Here is a 21,053-nt window from a genome sequence, read left to right on the forward strand (position 1 = left end):
GAAAAAACGCAATTGTAAGCTAAAACTCTTACAGTATTGTAATATTCAATCATTTGTATTCATTTTGAAACAAATTGGAAGTCTCTAGAACAATATTTAGATTTACGGTGAATTTTTGAAAAAACATTTTTTTACGTCCGCGCGTTACGAATTCATACATCATTTTGTGATTATATTTTTCCGGTGTTGCTCTTATTGTTTTACAATGTATTATATATCAAAATTATTGCAATTTAGTCTACAATACAAAAAAAAAAAAAAAGAAAACTCCATTAGCTTTTACCGTTTTTTGCACAGCGTGATTTTAATACAATTATGTATGAATTTTTTTTTTCGCTATCCATATATCGCATTATTACATATGATAATGATATTATTTTTCCTTTCTGATGATTGCATACTAAACTTCAGGCAATGACAAAAAAAGGAGTCAAAAATGAACTCTTAAATCTTCAAAACTAAGCGCGCTGTGATTTTTTGAAAAAATTATTTTTTCCGCTTCCGCGCTCACTCAAAACCGGCTCTGGCATTTAGGGGGAGTTTTTGATTTTTACCGCTTCGGCGTTTAAGGGTTAATGGTTACTTAATAATGATTTGAAATGAGTACATGCAATATATTTAATAAAAAAATTGTGAATTAGATATCATAAAATATAAAATAAATCAGACTGCTATCATCGAAGCCAACAAATATGTATTTTCTAGAATTCTTCTTGTTTTAATATTACATATATGTTTCATTATAGCTGTCAGTAACTCGGTATCACCATTAGGTAAAGATAGAATAAAGAATAGAAATGAATGGTTATTATACTGTTTACTAGTTTCATTAGTTAAAGAGAAAAGCTAATGAGTTTATTATTTTTTTGTTGTATTGTACACTAAATTGCAATGATTTTGGTATATAACAAATTGTAAAAAGATCAAAGCAACACAGAGAAAATATTATCACAATATGATGCATGAATTCGTAACGCCCTACGGAAAATTTTTTTTCAAAAATTCACCATAAAACAAAATATTGTCCTAGAGACTTCCTGTTTGTTGCAAAATGAAGGTAATTGATTGAATATTACTAGGCCGTAAGTGTTGTTGCTTACAATTGCAGTTTTCGACCATTTCGGTTAAGTTAAATTTGACCGAAGGTCAAATTTTGTTCTATTTATTGTTATTTATTTTAAAATATTTCAAAACTAATAAAAGCTACAACCATGGGTTGTTTTTTGTTGTATTCTACATGAAATTGCACACATATTCATATATAAAACTTTATGTGACGGCTAAAATTGGTTGAAAATGTTTTCTGTTTTTTTGGAAGTTACCGCGCGGACGTATGGAATAAGTTTTTTCAGAAATTCACCATAAATCGAAATATTGTGCTAGACTTCCAATTTGTTGCAAAATAAAGGTAAATGATTGAATATTACTAGAATGTAATAGTTTTAGCTTACAATTGCAGTTTTCAACCATTTCAGTCGAGTCAAAGTTGACCGAAGATTGAAATTTTGGCACTTATCATTATTTATATGAAAATATTTCAAAACTGATAAAAGCTACAACCATGGGTTGTTATCAGTTGTATTCTACATGAAATTGCGCACATTTTCATATACAGTGATACCTCGAGATACGAAATTAATCCGTTCCGAGACGGCCTTCGTATCATGAGTTTTTCGTATCTTGGAACACATTTTACATGTAAAATGGCTAATCCGTTCCAAGCCCTCCAAAAACACCACAGTAAATTATATTTCCAGGCCTAAAACACATGTTCTAGTGTTACGACGGAAGAACTAGGACTCCAAAAAGGCAAAATACTGTACATACTTGAGTAATATTCAACTGCATGTAATGTTCAACCCCATTTTTACTGCATATATTAGGACTTTAGCATATGTCCCTTAGCAATAAGCCTAGCCTATGTTAGGGGTTGCTACTGTAGCCTAGTCTATGATTCTGACATCTAAACCTAAGAGCTAAAAGCTTAGAATATGCCAATAAAACGTATAAATAATCAGTATGTACTCATTTCAAATAATTATTAATTAATAATCAACTATAATACAAAAACAAACAAAAAACAAACCTTCCAATCGATTGTTAACATTCAGCGCTTACCCGTCTTACGAGTATCGAACGAGCGCCAAGCAATCATTTTTCCTAGCACACAGTAAGCCATAAATTGTCATTAGTATCTCTCTTCAACTAATGAAACCACCAAACAGTATAATAACCATTCATTTCTATTCTTTTTTCTATCTTTACCTAATGGAGATACAGAGTTACTGACAGCTATAATGAAACATACGTATACGTAACGTAATGATAAATCAGAAGAAGAATTCTAAAAAATACGTGGTATTAGTTGGCAGTTTGATTTATTTTATATTTTATGATATCTAATTTTTATTAAATGTAATGCATGTACTCATTTCAAATAATTATTAAGTAACCATTAACTATAATAAACAAACAAAAATAAAAGCTTCCAAAAGTCTGTTTACATCCAGCACTTACGAGTATCGAACGATCGCCAAGCAATCACTTTTACACAGTAAGCCATAAATTTTCAATATCTCTCTTCAACTACTGAAACTACCAAACAGTAAAATAACCATCCATTTCTATTCTTTATTCTATCTTTACCTAATGTTTATTTTTATTAAATGTATTGCATGAATAAGTTTTTCAATTTACAGCAACCTTTTACCAATAGAATACTTAAAGCACAAGGGGTAGATGCTGACCAATAGGAGAGCAGGACCTTATGGGGTGACTAGCATCAGGAACCAATGGGAGAGCGGGAGGATGGTGGCGAGTTTACTCAGTTGGCGGCGCAGGAGTTTTAAAATTGTTCTCGGTGGTCCGGGCGAATCTCGGGACTTTACAGCAACAACCTTTCGTATCTTGAAAACTTTTCGTATGTAGAGCGGTAAAATTTTTCGCATTGGCTTTCATATCTCGAGTTTTTCGTAAGTAGAGCCTTTCGTATCTCGAGGTAATACTGTATAAAACTTTATGTAACGGCTAATATAAATCGGTGCAAACATTATGACAATCGGACGAAAAAATTTATGATTTTTTCGGCAGTCACCGCGCGGACGTAATACAGTGCTAGAGACTTCCAATTAGTTGCAAAATGAAGGAAAATGATTGAATATTACTAGAATGTAAGAGTTTTAACTTACAATTGCGGTTTTCGACCATTTCAGTAGAGTAAAAGTTGACCGAAGGTTGAAATTTTGGCACTTATCGTTATTTATATGAAAATATTTCAAAACTAATAAAAGCTACAACCATGGGTTGTTTTTATTTGTATTCTACATGAAATTGCGCACATTTTCATATATAAAACTTTATGTGAGGCTAATTTAAAATGGTGCAAACATTACGACAATCGGACGAAAAAATTTATGATTTTTTCGGAAGAGTTACTGCGCGGACGTAAGGAAAAAGTTTTTTTCATAATTTCACCATAAATCAAAATATCGTGCTAGAGACTTCCAATTTGTTGTAAAATGAAGGTAAATGAATATTAGAGTTTTAGCTTACAATTGCGTTTTTAGACCATTTTGGTAGTCAAAGTTAATCGAACGTTGAAATTTTGCCACATCGTTATTTATTGAAAATATTTCAAAACTGATAAAAGCTACAACCATGAGTTGTTTTTTGTTTTATTCTACATGAAATTGCACACATTTTCATATATAATACTCCATGTAAAGGCTAATATAAAATGGTGCAAAAATTATGTCAAAGTGACGAAATAATTTCAGAGATGTGTCGCTGATACTTTTTAGTGTGAGAAGAAAGAAATTCGCGCTTGCGCGCCTGGTTAATGATTGTAAACAAAACAACGCCTTGATCCGTGATCTCCCAGCATCCCCCAAGGCGCGTGACTCAAAAGTTTTTGCCTAGTAGGCCTATAACTAATTTTCCGCAAATTTTTAAAACACTTTTTCATATCGACATACCATACGTCCAATCGCTACCCAACAGACAATTTATATCGACGTATAATACGTCCAATCGGCGTTAAAGGGTTAATGGCTTCTATAGCACTTCTAGAGTCGCTATAAATCACGAAATTGTTAAAGGAGTGTTCTTTGATGATTTTTATGGCTAACGTTATTGCACATAACTCTGCAGTAAATACTGAGGCATTATTGGGAAGCGAGAACTGGCATGTTTTATCCTGGGACACTGCAGCATACCCCACTCCGTATTCGGATTTGGATCCATCTGTATATAATGCATATGGACCTTTTCAGCTTATGTGCTCTAAAGTATGTTGTCTCTGATGTTCTGGGGTATAGGAATACTTTTTAGGTAGAAATTTTAATTTTGTGCAAATTTTTACTTTATTCATAATCCAAGGAGGTAGTCTTACTATTGGAGGCAGTTGGATATTTATAGTCAGTGACTCAAACAATCTTCTTGATCTAATTGGAAAAGGTGGTGAATGATTGTTAATAAATACACCCCTTAGTTCAAATAAATTTTTTGGTTGGTAGTTCACCACATTCAACCTGTAAAGAAGAGGTTGGTGATGATTTAAAAGCTCCTATACATATTCTGTCCTTCATTATGAACTGGGTCTAACATTTTCAGTACTGCATTTGAAGCTGAGCCATATATTTCGCTTCCGTAGTCAATGGTAGACAGCACTGTTGCTTTATATAGTAATGTAAGGGTTTGTCTATCAGCTCCCCAATTAGTGTTTGATAATTTTCTAATTAGATTCAATGCTCTTTTACATTTTGATTTCACATATGTTATGTTGGCGTTCCAGTTCTAGTGAGTATTAAATATTGGTCCTAAACATTTTGCAGTTTGGCCAATTTATATACTTTGATTTCTGATTTTCAAATCTATTTCTTCACCTTTCTTCCCTCTTATTTTCATAAAATATGACTGCTCGAGTCTTATGTACGGACAATCTAAATCCTACAGATGAGGTCCATTCATCTATTTTGATTATAGATTTCTTAATGATGCGCTCTGCATGTTTAATCAGAGATGCTGAATAATATATGGCAAAATCATCCATATAAAGGTTGCTTTTCATTCCAGTGGGCAGATTTTTACTAATTTCATTAATTGCTAAAGAAAATAGTGTGCCACTAAAGACGCTTCCTTGTGGGACACCATTTTCAAGTGGGAATGTTCTGAACAAAGCATCATCAATTCTTGCCTGATAACTTCGATTTGTCAGAAAACTTTGGATGTACATAAGTTAATGTCCACAGACATTGTTGTTTTGTAAAGTTTTTAATATAAGATACCTCCGTGTGGTATCATAAGCCTTTACAATGTCAAAATAGACAGTTACAGTTATTTGTTTTTGTTCAAATCCTCTGTGTATATGGTCTTCTAGGATAGAGAGAATCTAATGTAGACCTGTTGTGACCCGAATTAAGTGGAAGTTGAAATTTTATTTTCTCAAATGTGCCATGTTAGTCGAGCACTTACCATCTTTTCAAGTAATTTGCACAAGCAACTAGTTAAGAGATATTGGTCTGTAATTATTTACATTATTTATCCTTTCCAGGTTTGGGGATATAAATAATTATACCTTTACGACATTCATCGGGAAATGAATGCCAAAGCCATAAATGATTATAAAAATGTCATAGGTATGACTTTGCAAAAGGTGCTAAGTGGTCAATCATCTCAAAACAAATATTGTCACTCCCGGAGCTGATTTATTGCTGTTTGAGAGAGCATATTCTAACTCTTCCATATTAAATTTTCTATTATAATATATATCTTCTTGTGTTTCAAAATTTATTGTTATTAGTTTTGGATCAATGTGGCATGTCTAGGTGGTTTAACATGGGTATTATTTATTTTCCTGAATTTTCCCATATTTTTGGTATGGGAGTATTACTAGAGAGATCTGATACATATTTCCTCCATGAAATTATTCTTCCTTGAATTACTTCCTTTTTAACTTTTGCAGATATTTTGTTGTATAAAGGTTTTGATGGATTAATTTATAGTAAATTCACCATAAATCGAAATACTGTGCTAGAGACTTCCAATTTGTTGCAAAATGAAGGTAAATGACTGAATATTACTAATATATAAGAGTTTTAGCTTACAATTGCGTTTTTCGACCATTTCGGTAGAGTCAAATTTGACCGAACGTGGTTTTTTTTCTATTTATCGTGATTTATATGCAAATATTTCGAAAATGAGAAAAGCTACAACCTTCAATTATTTTTGTTGTATTCTACAAAAAATTGCGCACATTTTCATATATAAAACTTTATGTAACGGCTAATTTAAAATGGTGCAAACATTACCACAATCGCACGTATGATTTTTTTGGAATAGTTACCGCGCGGACATAAAGAAAATGTTATTTTTTTCATAAATTCACCATAAATCGAAATATTGTGCTAGACTTCCAATTTGTTGCAAAATGAAGATAAATGATTGAATATTACTAGAATATAAGAGTTTTAGCTTACAATTGCGTTTTTCGACCATTTCAGTAGAGTCAAAGTTAACCGAAGGTTGAAAATTTGTCACATCATTTTTTATATGAAAATATTTCAAATCTGATCAAAGCTACAACCATGGGTTGTTTTTAGTTGTATTGTGCATGAAATTGCGCACATTTCCATATATAAAATTTTGATGTAACGGCTAATTTTAAAATGGTGCAAACATTACCACAATCGCATGTATGATTTTTTTTCGGAAGAGTTACCGCGCGGACGTAAGGAAAAAGTTTTTTCATAATTTCACCATAAATCGAAATACTGTGCTAGAGACTTCCAATTTGTTGCAAAATGAAGGTAAATGATTGAATAATGCTAAAATATAAGAGTTTTAGCTTACAATTGCGTATTTTGACCATTTCGGTAGAGTCAAAGTTGACCGAAGGTTGAAATTTTGGCACTTAACGTTATTTATATGAAAATATCTCAAAACTGATAAAAACTACAATCATGAGTATTTTTTTGTTGTATTCTACATAAAACTGCGCACATTTTCATATATAATACTCCATGTAACGGCTAATTTAAAATGGTACAAAAATTATGCCAAAGTGACAAAATAATTTCCGAGATGTTTCACCGATACTTTTTAGTGGCAAGAAAGAAATTCGCGCTTGCGCGCCTGCGTAATGATTGTAAACAAAACAACACCTTGATCCGTGAACTCCCAGCATCCCCCAAGGTGCGTGATTTAAGAGTTTTTGGCTGGTAGGCCTATAAGTATTTTTCCGCGAATTTTTAAAAAAAACTTTTGTATGTCGACGTAAAATACGTCCAGTCGGCACCCGAGAGACAAAAAATGTTGACGTAAAATACGTCCACTCGGCGTTTAAGGGTTAAGGGAATCCAGCAAAATATTTTTTCTATTGGCTCCTCACTTTTAGGAAGTACTACAGTACCTTGTATGCTGTTCATACTGTCATGTATTCTTATCTTTACCTTTATATTGTCAATGTTCTTTAGGGTTAAATAATTTTCGGATTGGGTTTTGTAGTGGTTTCTATTAACCACACCTGGTCTTTTATTTCTCTAAATGAAATTTCTGAGGTTGGTTGCCTACTAACAAATCATTTTCCAATCTTAATGCAGATATTTTTTTGTCGGTTTCCAAGGTCAAGAACCTTGACCAACTTCCACTCCCAAAGAGGGAGTCAAAGCAAGTCAAGGGTGGGTCAATTCGATATTTACTTTTTCTTTGTGGCTTGTATGGTTTTAATACCAGCCTGCTCTTCATTACCTGGGATTTCCTTAGAATAGTCCATTGCCATGCCAGAGGTCGTAGGAATTTTTGTTTAGTTTTCCATATAACAAGATTAAATATTTCATCCAGGATGAGATCCCTCTCACCAGGGAGGCCCAACTGAGGGAGAAGCAATACTGTTATACTGTGGTAACTGCCCTAGAACACTCACCTGGATATATTCCATACCCACAGTGCCTTAAGGGTCGTCAATCCGTTGAGATCGGACCCAGCACTGCGGGCATGGCTTGACATAAAAATTTTCCCTCGCTCGACCACATCAATGAAGTATCGATAGTTGCGTCAATAGTTAACAAGAGTCACAACTACTGACACTGTAAATAAAACATATGTAATAATGGTAAAAACCTTAGGTAATTCAAGTGAATCACTAGTGCCACAACTATTGACACTGTCAACAAAACAACTGTACTGTGGATAATTACCATAATTAGATGTTAGCATGAGGGAGCTCTCACTTTGGTACAGGATCTCTCTCTCTCTTTTGAAAAACTTAAAAAATATTCCAGAATATAAACATTGTCATCTTATGGCATTTGCATTTGATAGTTAACATTTTCAAAATCTCAGCTGATTGAGTACTATCGTTTTCTTTATTCCCATTAGCTGCTCGTAGAGATGTAATTTGGAGATTCTTTTTTTTTTGTAAATTAACAAAGTTGGGCTTAAAACGTGCACAATACTTGATTATATAACCAATAAGTGTGATTTCGCCACTTCCGGACATCACTTTGGTCCGTTATCCATTTTATTCAGCCTTGGCTATAACCTGCAGCTTTAATTTACTGGGATTCTTTCTTCAGAACAGGTTTACAATGGCTTCATCTGTAATTCTAATGGAAGATGGAGCAACATCATAAATTGGAGAGAGAGAGAGAGAGAGAGAGAGAGAGAGAGAGAGAGAGAGAGAGAGAGAGAGAGAGAGAGAGAGAGAGACTGTTGCCCTGGTTAGGTTGTTACACTGACAGATATCCATTAGCAAAAGTCGGAAATAGTTGTGTATTGAGAATAAAAAGTTTTAATAACACTGTTGTTTGACTGTATCTAAACATATTGCAAGTACAGTCATACCCCTACATATGAAAGTCCCTACGTACGAAAAATCCAGGTTACGAAGGCAAAGACGAAGATTTTTTTGCTTGTGTACGAAAATAATTCAGGCTGCAAAATTGTGTACTGTAAAGTCTGAGATTCGCCCGGGCCGCCGAGAACAATTTTAAAACTCGTGCCTCACCAACTCAGTAGACTCGCCACCATCCTACCACTCTCCCATTAGTTCCTGATGCTAGTTACCGCTGTAAGATTCTGCTCTCCTATTGGTCAGCATCTATCCCATCATGCAGCTATGTACGGGAGTTCCTCGACCATTTAGTTTCGGCAGCGTTATCGTACACACATGGAATTCCTTTGTTCATGTAGATTTTGTTCGTTAATGTAAATTTGTGTTAGTGATTTCACTTTCGTTGTACTGTTGTATGTGAACTTAATTACTTACATTATTAGCCATGGGTCCCAAGAATGTTGCTGAAGTTCACGGAAAGAAGAGGATGCGGTTAACGGCGCAATCACTCAAAGGCGAATCGGTTTTACGGCGGTCGTCAAAAATATTCATTAAAAAAATAAGGCATTTTAAAGGTATCTTTACGGCACAAATTTCAGTTAACAGCGCCGCTAGCGCCGTTGTCTAACGAGTTCATACATATGTAGAAATGCCGTTCAGACCATAAAGGTTATGCAAATTATATTAACAAATTTTATGGAGAGTTATTACGTAGGTATTAGGGTAAAATATATGCCTCTGACGCTGTTCTATGCCGAAAATATCGAGTTACATAAGTGCAAATTTAGCTATGGATGTGTCGATTCATAATTGTTCATGCTTTTGTTTAAAATGTGTATGAAAATGTATTCCGTGAAAGGCATTTTTATTTCTGTACAGAAATATGATACAAAGGCAGCTTTTGAAACTGCCCTTCCCGTTATCAAATACGATGTATTTTCATGTTCTTTCTTGTAAGCCGCCGCCTGCCGCTCTTCCGAAAATATCGATTTAAAAAAAGTGCAAATTAGCGATCGATGTGTCGATTTTATAAATGTTTATGCTTTTATGTTTAAAATGTGTATGAAAACGTATTACGAATAGGGTATTTTTATTTCTGTGCAGAATTATGATAAAATGGCAGCTTTTGAAACTCCCCTTCAAGTTATCGACTACGATGATTTTTTCAAGTTCGTTCTTGTATGCCGCCGTCTGCCGCTCTTCCGAAAATATAGAGTTAAAAAAGGGTGCAAATTTAGCGATCGATGTGTCGATTTTTCAAATGTTTATGCTTTTATGTTTAAAATGTGTATGAAAATATATTGCGTAAAGGTATTTTCATTTTTGTACAGAAATAAGATACAAATTAAGGCAGCCTTTGTAACTACGCTCCACGTTGTCAGGGGATGGTTTTTCATGTTCGTTCTTGTCCGCCAGTTCCGAAAAATGCATTGTGTTATTTTATTAATTATGCATCTTTTCCATAAATCCTTTAAAAAGTTATACATTATTTCACTGTATCCAAGAATATTGTATGTATTCTCATATTATTGTATTTTAAAATACTACGGCAAACTTAAGCCCGTATTCCGTGGAGCGGCCAATGTTGTGGTTTGAAATCAGCTGATGAATAAGAGTCTGTTTCACCATAATGCAATTCTGAGCGAATGCTCTTGCTTCTAGTTAGCATAAACGAATATCTATATACTTGACTTATATGAGACAAAGTTATTTTTCCTTATACAGCGTGTTTTTAGGTGGAAATATTTATTGAATATGTCTCGTTGTGAATGTGAACCACTATTTTTTTCGTTAACAGATTACGTTGGCGGCATGTTTATTGCGTAAAAAATGACGTGATTCCGTTCGCAATACGTAATCCTTTATATCATCGTAATACGAACTTTACGTTATTTATCTTATATCGGCGTGAAACCAACAGTAAAATGTGTTCTTTATCCCAATTTTATCTACAGTTGTGTGTGATGGCAGACGTTTACTGCCGTTTTATCCTTGTTGCCGATGTACGATAATAGTCATTAGCAGCTTGAACAGTTTTCTCAGCTTCAGTTATAACTAGGTTTAAATTTAACGGTATATTTCCCGGTTGATCTTTAATCTATATTGATCTCTGATCTATAGCGAATAAAGTTATTACATTAAGATATCTCAGTTCTATTCTATACATAACGCCATTTATAACAAATACGGTAATGTTGCACTGTAGTACGATGATCGAAATACAAGCCAAACAGATGTTATCCAGTTCGGTTGTACTTAGAAAAAAAAAAAAAAAAAAAAAAAAAAAAAAAAGTCGTTTCTCGTTCGGTTGTTCATGGCTGTACACGTTCACGCAACGAGTATAACATTAAAACCATACTTTCATCATTCTCTTTTGCAGTTATTGAACTTATGTAACTAGAAGATGGATAAAGTTAGGCCATTGTAATTTGATCTCTCATAAAATCGAACTATCGAAAGACTAATGATCGTAACCTGAACACTACAGCTATCTGTACACTGTATAAACTTTATTATATCTTTACATACTCTAGACACCCACATGTACTGTACAGTAAATTCTATAGTACTATACTGCATAAATATAATTTTACTTATTGCGCCATTGTGGGATTACGGCGCCTTTGACTGGTCTAGAGTTTCGAAAGAAGGTGTGCGGCGGCCGTAGGCTTTAAAATCGCTCAGCGTCGAAAATCACTTGGCGTCGGTGGCCAGGAACGGAACCCCTGCTGCTAACCAAGGGCCGCCTGTAATAATTTGTTAATGTGTTTCGTAAAGCTAAGTGTTCATGTTTTCTGTCATTTGCCTTCCTCCTCTGTCGCCACTATCGGAGATCGCCTCACTTGAAAGGTAAGGTTCCACATTTTACTACATACGTACGTACAGTATTTCTTGTACCCAGTACACTATTACACTTTGTTTACAGGTACAGTAACCGTTAGGTTTGGTATTGAATGGTCCAAATTGTTGTATTTCATTGTTTGTTGGTCAATTTAGCTTATATTATAAAATTTACTGTGGTGTTTTTGTAGGGCTTGGAACGAATTAGGCAATTTACATGTAAAAAGTAGTTCTGGGTACGAAAAAATCAGGTTACAAAGGCCGCTTCGGAACGGATTAATTTCGTAACCTAAGGCACTACTGTATTATTACCATACTATCGTACTATTATTATGAACAGACTGATCTGACATTTGCATTCTAGTTTTGTTTACATTAGTAAAATATCATCTGATTTAGTTTTACTATTATCATCACTATCTTTAGTTGCTGAATGAAACTTAATACAGAAATAAGTTTCTTTCTTAAATTATCAAAGCTGGTTTTAAAAAACTGCAGCTACTTTATTTATAAAGGTAGTAAATTAAATGAAGTACATGTGTGTTTTTGCCAGTTTCAGACAGTGCTTTAGCCCCCAAAACATGACGTCAGCAATCAGCCATTTTTCAATTCTTTTGTTTATGTCAGTACAGGTTTATGCTGACTTCATTCATAATTCTAAAACCCAGAATTTCTTAGTGGATGATGGAGAACCATCCTAAGTATCAAGTGTGAGAGAGAGAGAGAGAGAGAGAGAGATGAGACGAGAGAGAGAGAGAGAGAGAGAGAGAGAGAGAGAGAGAGAGGAGAGAGAGAGAGAGAGAGAGAGAGAGAGGAGGGGGGGGGGGTGTTTGTTACACTAACATTTATTTATAGCCAAAAATCAATTAACATGTTTACTACCGAGAATAATGATAATTTTAATAAAACTGTTCTTTTACAATATGTAATCACATTGCATGTACAGTAGTACCTCGAGATACAAAATTAATCTGTTCCAAGGCGCCCTTCGTATCATGAGGTTTTCGTATCTTGGACCACATTTTACATGTAAAATGGCTAATCCGTTCCAAGCCCTCCAAAAACACCCCAGTAAATTTCATAATAAAGCTAAATTGACCTATAAACAATGAAATACTACAACAATTTGGACCATTCAATACCTAACTTAATAACGAAATGCAAATTAACCTGTAAATAAAGTGTATTAGTGTACATGGTATACAAGAAATACTGTACGTAAAATGTGGAAGCTTACCTTTCGAGTGAGGCTATCTCCGAAAGTGGCGGCAGAGGAGGAGGACAAACGGCAGTTACGTACGTACGTACCTACGTACACTTAACTTTACGAAAACACATAAAAAAATATAAGGAAAACATACATAAACTAAAATTTACGAAACACATTAACGAAACTGTAACATTTAACTTTACAAAAAAACTAAAATTAAAATTTTTTTTTCTTTTTTTGATTTTTAACTTTTTTTTTTTTTTTTTTACTTTTTTTTTTACGTATTTTTTTTTTTTTTTTTTTTTTGTTTTTTTTTTTTTTTTTTTTTTTTTAATTTCAACTTCATCACCACTTTCAACTTTCTGTTTATCACTTGGTTCTTCCTTTTTGCTTTCAACTTAATGTTTTTCATCACTTGGTTCTACCTTTTTGCTTTCAACTTTCTGTTCTTTATCACTTGGTTCTTCCTTTTTGCTTACTCCTGCTAATGCTAAAGGCCTCTTTAAAAAATAACGATCCAAGGAAGATTGCTTTTGCCTACTTTTCACAATGTTCCTGAAACGACTCAGGCAAACGTCATCGAACTGCGCAAGCATACCACCTGTGTGAGCCTTTTCGGGGTGTCTTTTTTTCTATAAACAATTGCACTTTATGAAAAGCGGCTAAAGCATCCTTAATTTCTGCCGTTGTCATATCCTCCTCTTCCTCGCCGCTGCTAGAGAACTCCTCTTGAACGACGTTATGTTGCATGGCCTCCAACTCCTTCAGGTCATCCGTTGTAAGCTCCTCTTGGTGCTCCTCGAGAAGGTTGTTGATGTTGTCCTCATCGACGACCAGCCCCATGGACTTGCCGAGTGCAACGATCTCGTCAAGATCTGGTTCCAAAACAGTTTCGGGATCGTCAACTGTTTCTGACTCTGCAGCACCAGCTTCGCCCACGTTGAATCCCTTGAAGTCTCGGGCGGATACGGCATCAGGCCAGAGTTTCCTCCACAAGGAATTCAAGGTTCGCCTCGAAACCTCCTACCAAGCTTGGTCGATGAGTTGGATGCAAATGACGATGTCGAAATGCTCCTTCCAAAATTGACGCAAGGTGAGGTTTGTGGTATCGGTGATGTCAGAACATCTCTTGAAAAGATGTTTCGTGTACAGCTTCTTAAAGTTTGCTATCACTTGCTGGTCCATGGGCTGGAGGAAAGGGGTGGTGTTGGGCGGAAGAAAAAGAATCTTGACAAAGGAATACTCCGCTAGGCTATCTTCCTCGAGGCCAGGAGGGTGGGGAGGGGCATTGTCCAACACCAGCAGACATTTCAGAGGGAGGCGCTTCTCTTCCAAGAATTTCTTCACTGTCAGGCCGAAACACAGATTTACCCACTCGGTGAACAAAAGCCTCGTTACCCAGGCTTTTGCATTAGCCCTCTACATCACTGGAAGCTTCTCCTTAAGCACTTTGTGGGGTTTGAAGGCTCGAGGAGTTTCGGAATGATACACCAGTAGGGGCTTCACCTTGCAATCCCCACTGGCGTTCGAACAAAGTGCAAGTGTAAGCCTGTCTTTCATAGGCTTATGCCCGGGTAGCTTCTCTTCCTCCATCATGTACGTCCGACAAGGCATTTTTTTTTCAAAAAAGGCCAGTCTCATCACAGTTGAAAACCTGCTGAGAACTGTAGCCTTCCTTGGTCATCATCTCGTCGAAAGTCTTTCTAAATGCTTCAGCCGCTTTCGTGTCCGAGCTGGCAGCCTCCCCATGCCGCAACACCGAATGGATGCCAGTTCGTTTATGGAATTTCTCGAACCAGCCGTGCGAAGCCTTGAACTCTGGGGTTTGCGTTGATGTCCCTTCCCCTCCGTTGTCTTCCGTCTGTGCAATCAAATCGCCGAAAATAGCGCTGGCCTTCTGGGAGATTGCCGTCTCCGTTACCGTATCGCCAGCGATTTCTTTGTCTTTTATCCAGACAAGAAGCAGCCGTTCCATCTCATCATGCACGTGGGTCCTCTTGCTGGACAAAATAGTGATACCCTTGGACGGTGTAGCTGCTTTGATGGCATCCTTCTGTTTAAGGATGGTGCCTATTGTCAACGGATTTCGGCCGTATTCCTTGGTAATCACACTCAATCGCATACCAGCTTCATACTTCTTGATGATCTCCATCTTTGTCTCCAAAGTGAGCATTAGTTTCTTTCCGTGAATTTCAACTTTCTTGGGACCCATGACTACGTTATCTTGTACATAATTTACGTATAAGTACAATAAAGTTTTCGCACAACACGATAATAGTACTGCAACAAAATCACTAACGAATTTACATTACTAAACGAAATCGTTAGACCAAACGAATACCGCGTGCGTACGATAACGATGCTGGTACAAAGTGGACGAGGTAGGCACGCCACCACGTATACGTACATAGATGCATGAAGGGAGGGATGCTGTCCAATAGGAGAGAAGGATCTCATGGTGGTGACTAGCATCATGAACCAATGGGAGAGCAGGAGGATGGTGGCGAGTCTACTAAGTTGGCGGCGCGCGAGTTTCAAAATTGTTATCGGTGGTTCGGGCGAATCTCGGACTTTCAGAAACCTTTCGTATCTTGAAAACTTTTCATATGTATAGCCGTTAAATTTTTTGTATGGCTTTCGTATCTCGAGTTTATCGTAAGTTGAGCCTTTCGTATCTCGAGGTACTACTGTATTTTTATTTTCGTACATAAATATGATACAAATTAAGGCAGCCTTTGTAACTACGCTCCACTTAGTCTGGGGATGTTTTTTCATGTTCGTTCTTATTTTATTAATTATGCATCTTTTCCATAAATCATTTGAAAAGTTATACATTACTTAGCTGTATCCAATAATATTGTATGTACTATTCTCATATTACTGTATTATAAAATACTACGGCAAATCTAAGCCATTATTCCGTGGAGCGGCCAATCTTGTGGTTTGAAATCAACCGATGGCGAATACAAATCTGTTTCTTCATAATTAACGCATTTCTGAGCGAATTCTCGGCCTTCTAGTTAGCATAAACAAATATCTAGATACTTGACTTATGAGACTAGGTTATTTTTCCTTATACAACTTGACTACTTTTTTTTTCGTTAACCGATTACGTTGGCAGCACGTTTATTGCGTAAAAAAATTACGAGATTCCGTTCGCAATTTTCCTTTATATCATCGTAATACGAACTTTACGTTATTTATCTTATATTGGCGTAAAACCAACAGTAAAATGTGTTCTTTCAGGCACAGTAGTTTTGAAAAAAATTATTTTATCTCAATTTTATCTATGGTTGTGTTTGATGGCATACGTTTACTGGAGTTTTATCCTTGTTGCCGATGTACGATAATAGTCATTAGCAGATTGAACAGTTTTCTCAGCTTTAGTTATAACTAGGTTTAAATTTAACAGTATATTTCCCAAATGATCTTTGATCTATACTGATCTTTGACTTATAGCGAATAGTTATTACGTACATTAAGATATCTCAGTTCTATTCTACAAAACGCCATTTATAACAACTACGGTAATAGTGTACTGTAGTATGATGATTGAAATACAAGCCAAACGGATGTTATCCAATTCGGTTGTACTTGGTGTAAAAAAAAAAAAAAAAAAAAAAAAAAAAAAATAGCCGTTTCTCGTTCGGTTGTTCATTCTCTTTTGCTGTTTTTGAACTTATGTAACTAGAAGATGGGATAGTTAGGCTATTGTAATTTGGTCTCTCATAAAATCGGACTATCGTAAGGCGAATTATCGTAACTTGAACACTACAGCTACCTGTAGTGTTCAAGTTATTATATCTTTACATACTCTAGACACCCAAAGGATTAAAACTAGGCTTTTTTCACTTTACAGTATTTATAATGCTATAATGTACTGTACAGTACTACTGTACAGTAAATTCTGTAGTACTATACTGCATAAACATAATTTTACTTATTGCGCCATTGTGGGATTACAGCGCCTTTGACTGGTCAAGAGTTTCGAAAGAAGGTGTGCATCGACTGTAGGCTTTAAAATCACTTAGCGTCGGCGGCCAGGAATGGAACCCCTGCTGCTAACCGAGGGCCGCCTGCAAATGCAAAGGTTTCAAGATACAAGAATGGAATAACATTCAAGAATTATTTTTAGGTAATTATTTACCAGTGTCTGGCTAATGACCAATGCCCGATAAACAAAATCTAAATAAAAGCTTGGCCTAATGGAATGATGCATAAAATCATGATTACTTAAGGCAATTATTAACCAACGACTTGCGCAACGCATAAGCCCGGTAAGTAAAACTTATATACAAAAGTATTAGGCCTAATTGAATGGAGTTACATTCAATGACTATTGCCGGATAATACAAATATCCGACTTGGGGATAATCTGAATAAAACAAACACAGGACAAGACTCATCCTGCTCGAAGACTGCAAATGTGTTCCGGTGGTTGTGTAACACTAACGAAATCCGGTGATATAACTGGAAAATAAGATGGATGGATGTATGAGTTTTAGGGCAAAAGCCCAGGCACTGGGCAGAAAATAAGAACAAGCTGCTGTAAGCACTCGATGTTTAGTCAAGCACAGCAGGAAACAGAATGAAGTGCTTTGCTAAGTTGTTCCTAGTATTGCCGTTGGGGGACGGCACTGTTATGTCTACACTGAACAATCGAAGCGCTACCCGTGAAATTTGAATTAGGCTGCCGAACGTTGGAAACTATAGCTATATAATTGCTGGGTAAGTCTCATATACAAAATTTTGAATTTTCATCAATTCTTTTTTATCATAGAATAAATAAATTTAGATTAACATTATTACATAGTGAATGTGATGATCAAAGAAACTGAGACAGGCGCTCATAACCAAGTTTGTTAGGCCTAATGGGAGTGAAGACACGCATGATCCACCAGTCCCCGAAAACTCAAATGGTTCACAAAGCCTTCCTTCAGCAGAAGAACTCTTAGTAAAGGATTAGATAGAGGAGTTTGAAGGTTTTTTGGCAGAGGATAGGCAGAGGAAATTGCATCCAAAAGGTTTTTAAAAGGAAATGACTGTATCTTACAGTACACTTGCACCCAATAGTGGTTATTATAACTTTTTTAATGCTTTATTTATCCTTAAGAACAATTTCATATTAGAAAAATTTACAGTATAGTACATATAAAGTATTGAAAATGGGTGAAAATGGTAGTATAAAAAAGTTGGACTGGGTAAGTTGCTATTTGCCTCGGCCCTAATGGAATTATTCCCATAACGTATGTGTATTGAAATCTGCGATTTTCCAGTTCTGCGAGGCCGTGGATCAACCAAATTCTTGCATTATTGGGGACCATACTGTACCTTTAAATGTAAAATTCTACATGAAAATTGGGGGTCGTCTTATGTGCAGGGTTGCCTTATATGCCGGCATATATGGTAATATGACGAATTTTGATGGAAAAATGAGGAAATAGTCATATTGTAATATGTATCACTATGATAGGCCTAAAATGAGAGCTTGGTCAGCATGGAAATCCCAGTGGAGTTCCATCACTGCCATATAGTTGTTGCAACAACAAAGGTTAGGCAAGAAATGAGGGCAATGACCTCGAGTTGACTGTCTGGCGGACAGTTCTACTCTTTACATGTAGACGCTATTCTGTTGAACAGTCGTGGGTGGACTGACAGGTAACCTTGAGTGTGAATACCCAGACTAATACATATTTAATAGGCTTAAAATTAAGTACATTAACAGATTTGAATGCTATCAAAGAAAAATGTATACTCTGAGTGCAGAACCAAACATGCATAAAAATGAAGGTTTTACCGTTTTTTCTCCTTTACAGCAATATTGGAACAAAAGTTGGTAACAAGCTATAAAATAAGCTACTGTGGAAACAAGATGAGCAAGGAAAATATGGATATTCTTATTTCTTCCAGAATATACTTTCTAAAATTGGGATGCCTTATATATGCTGGCAATTATGGTACCAAATAAAGTATAATGTACAAGGTAATATATTCTTACCACAACTATATTAACAATGTACAGTAATCTTACTATAAGCTACATGAAGACTAAAAAACTTTACCTGATGGTCCTATAGAAATAGGAAACATGAGATTGAATTCCACAGCATCTGTTAAGTTATTGCCAGTTGACGGAGACTTTAGGTCATATGCTTTTACAATGTCATCCATTTCTTTCTATAAGAAAAAAAAATGGGTAAAGACATTCACTGCTCAGTAAGCCATTCAAATTAACTTAAGAACCAAAAGCTATTATTCTTATTCTTATTGGTCACAAGTAAAGGCTAGATAAAAAAAAAAAAATATTGTCCAGTTTCTGCTGTCACAAACCGCGATGATTTCCTCGTTTATATGCTAATTGCCAGAGAAAAAGAAAATTAGTTCATGAATAGCACTGGAATGTAAAGTAAGAAGTTATTAAATTGCCTAGTCAGAACAGAAAATTAAATTTCTCATCTCTCACAACGCCCGCCTGAAGGGTGTATCACTGAACATGATAACTGCTGTAAACTTACTCAGGAAAACCAAAAAATTCCATTTAACAAAGAGTCTCGCAAAAACCATTAAAAAAATATCCTATATATAGCACATTTTTTTTTATTCAGTACAGAAATTTGTTGTACATGTAATGGAGTATTTCAATAATTATTACTAATATTATATTATTATTGGTAATTATGTATTACTACTTCAGTAGATGAAACCTATTAACATGGAACAAGTACACAGGGGCCACTGACTTTAAATTCCTGTTTCCAAAGACTGTTGTTTCATTCTCCAACCACAGACCCACACTGCAGCAATAACTGATCATGATACAGAGCCAGTAATTTTTCATCAGCTTGTATGCAAATGATAGAACAAGAACTTTGTTCCATAGACAGATGCCAAAAACAAAATTCTAGGGTATGCTTGTGGACAGTGAGCCCATGCTAACTAAGGCAACCTAGCTTGTCCATGAGAATCAGCCCTTTACACCGATTACTTCACCCTACCATAGGGAAAGATTGGAAAACAAGGGATGGTCAAGGTGGGTTAAAATCCATTCTAAAAGAGCAGGTTGGTATCATGTGAAAAATACAAAACATTTTAAAAATTTATTTGTTCCAAAGGGAATACAAACTTCACTTTCATAAAAGGAGACTGACTCTTAGTTGGAAGAATTTAATCTATCCCTGCTAACTCCCGGTGGCCCTGCCCCATGTAGTTGGGGTGTCCTGCCACAGGCACAATCTACATACCACAATGATGGTACCTACATTCAATACTCACCCCATACCCTAGGTACTCCATCCAGAATCAATGTCCTTCTCAAGCAGAGCTCCTCTCTCCATGAGAGCTCAACCACTTATATCACCTTCTGGCTACCACAGGGCCAACAATGAAAGTGTCCAAGGATTTGTGCACTAGGTCCCTCAAGTAGAATGATGAGAATATGGATTACCGCTATCACATGCTCGCCTTCAGTACTTCATGGGAGAGATTCTTCTCATATGCAAAAGAGGGTCCTATCCCCTTAATGTCATGGACCTTATTAACTCTCAGCGGCCTCTCTCCACCTGTCTGGGAGTCATATGTCCTTGTTGTGACCTCTCTCAGCCAGAATGAAATGGTGTTCTTTAAAACTTCCTTCTTTTGTCAGATATTTCCTCAGGCTCTGACCAGGCACAACAGCACCTCCTCTCTATATTCGCTGATGAAATCCTTCAGGGAGAGGATTGACAGCTGTTCTATCATCAGGGTCAGGAAAGAGATTCCGGGCCCAGGCCATAAACTCTGGGATGAATTCCAAGGAATTCATCCCAGAGTTTATGGCCAGGGTCCAGAATCTGGGTGAGAGACATTGTAGGAGAACCCGCATAACTCAGACTTTCTTGACAGAGGCAAGGGCCAAAAGGAATAATGTTTCAGAGTCAGATGTTTTCTGTAGGGGCTTGTAAAGCACGCCACATTAGCTAGTGAACACCTTTGTCACGTCCCATTCTGGTGCTCCAACCTCTCTTAGGGGGCATTTCTCACAACCATAGATAATGGATGAAAGTTCCACAATGTCGACAGGTTGATGCTATTGGCTGGAACACCTCTGTGAGGGCTGCTCTGTGCCTCTTGAGGGTTGTCACCAAAAGGGCCTTCTTGACTTAAGGTCTTGAGAGGGTTCTGGCATCTTTGAAG

The 21,053-nt window shown here is 36.1% G+C and overlaps 1 protein-coding gene across 2 annotated transcripts in view; it reads right to left on the reverse strand.

Annotated features, from left to right (window-relative positions):
* Positions 1-21,053, reverse strand: part of LOC135200302 (glycine--tRNA ligase-like) — a 674,105-nt gene that overhangs the window by 425,096 nt on the left and 227,956 nt on the right. For both annotated transcript variants that reach the window (XM_064228841.1, XM_064228850.1), the window contains exon 6: positions 18,944-19,058. In XM_064228841.1, the coding sequence (XP_064084911.1) occupies positions 18,944-19,058 (115 nt within the window). The remainder of the gene's footprint in view (positions 1-18,943; positions 19,059-21,053) is intronic.

This window comes from Macrobrachium nipponense, chromosome 23 (genome assembly GCF_015104395.2).
Source record: "Macrobrachium nipponense isolate FS-2020 chromosome 23, ASM1510439v2, whole genome shotgun sequence".
NCBI classification, from domain to species: domain Eukaryota; kingdom Metazoa; phylum Arthropoda; class Malacostraca; order Decapoda; family Palaemonidae; genus Macrobrachium; species Macrobrachium nipponense.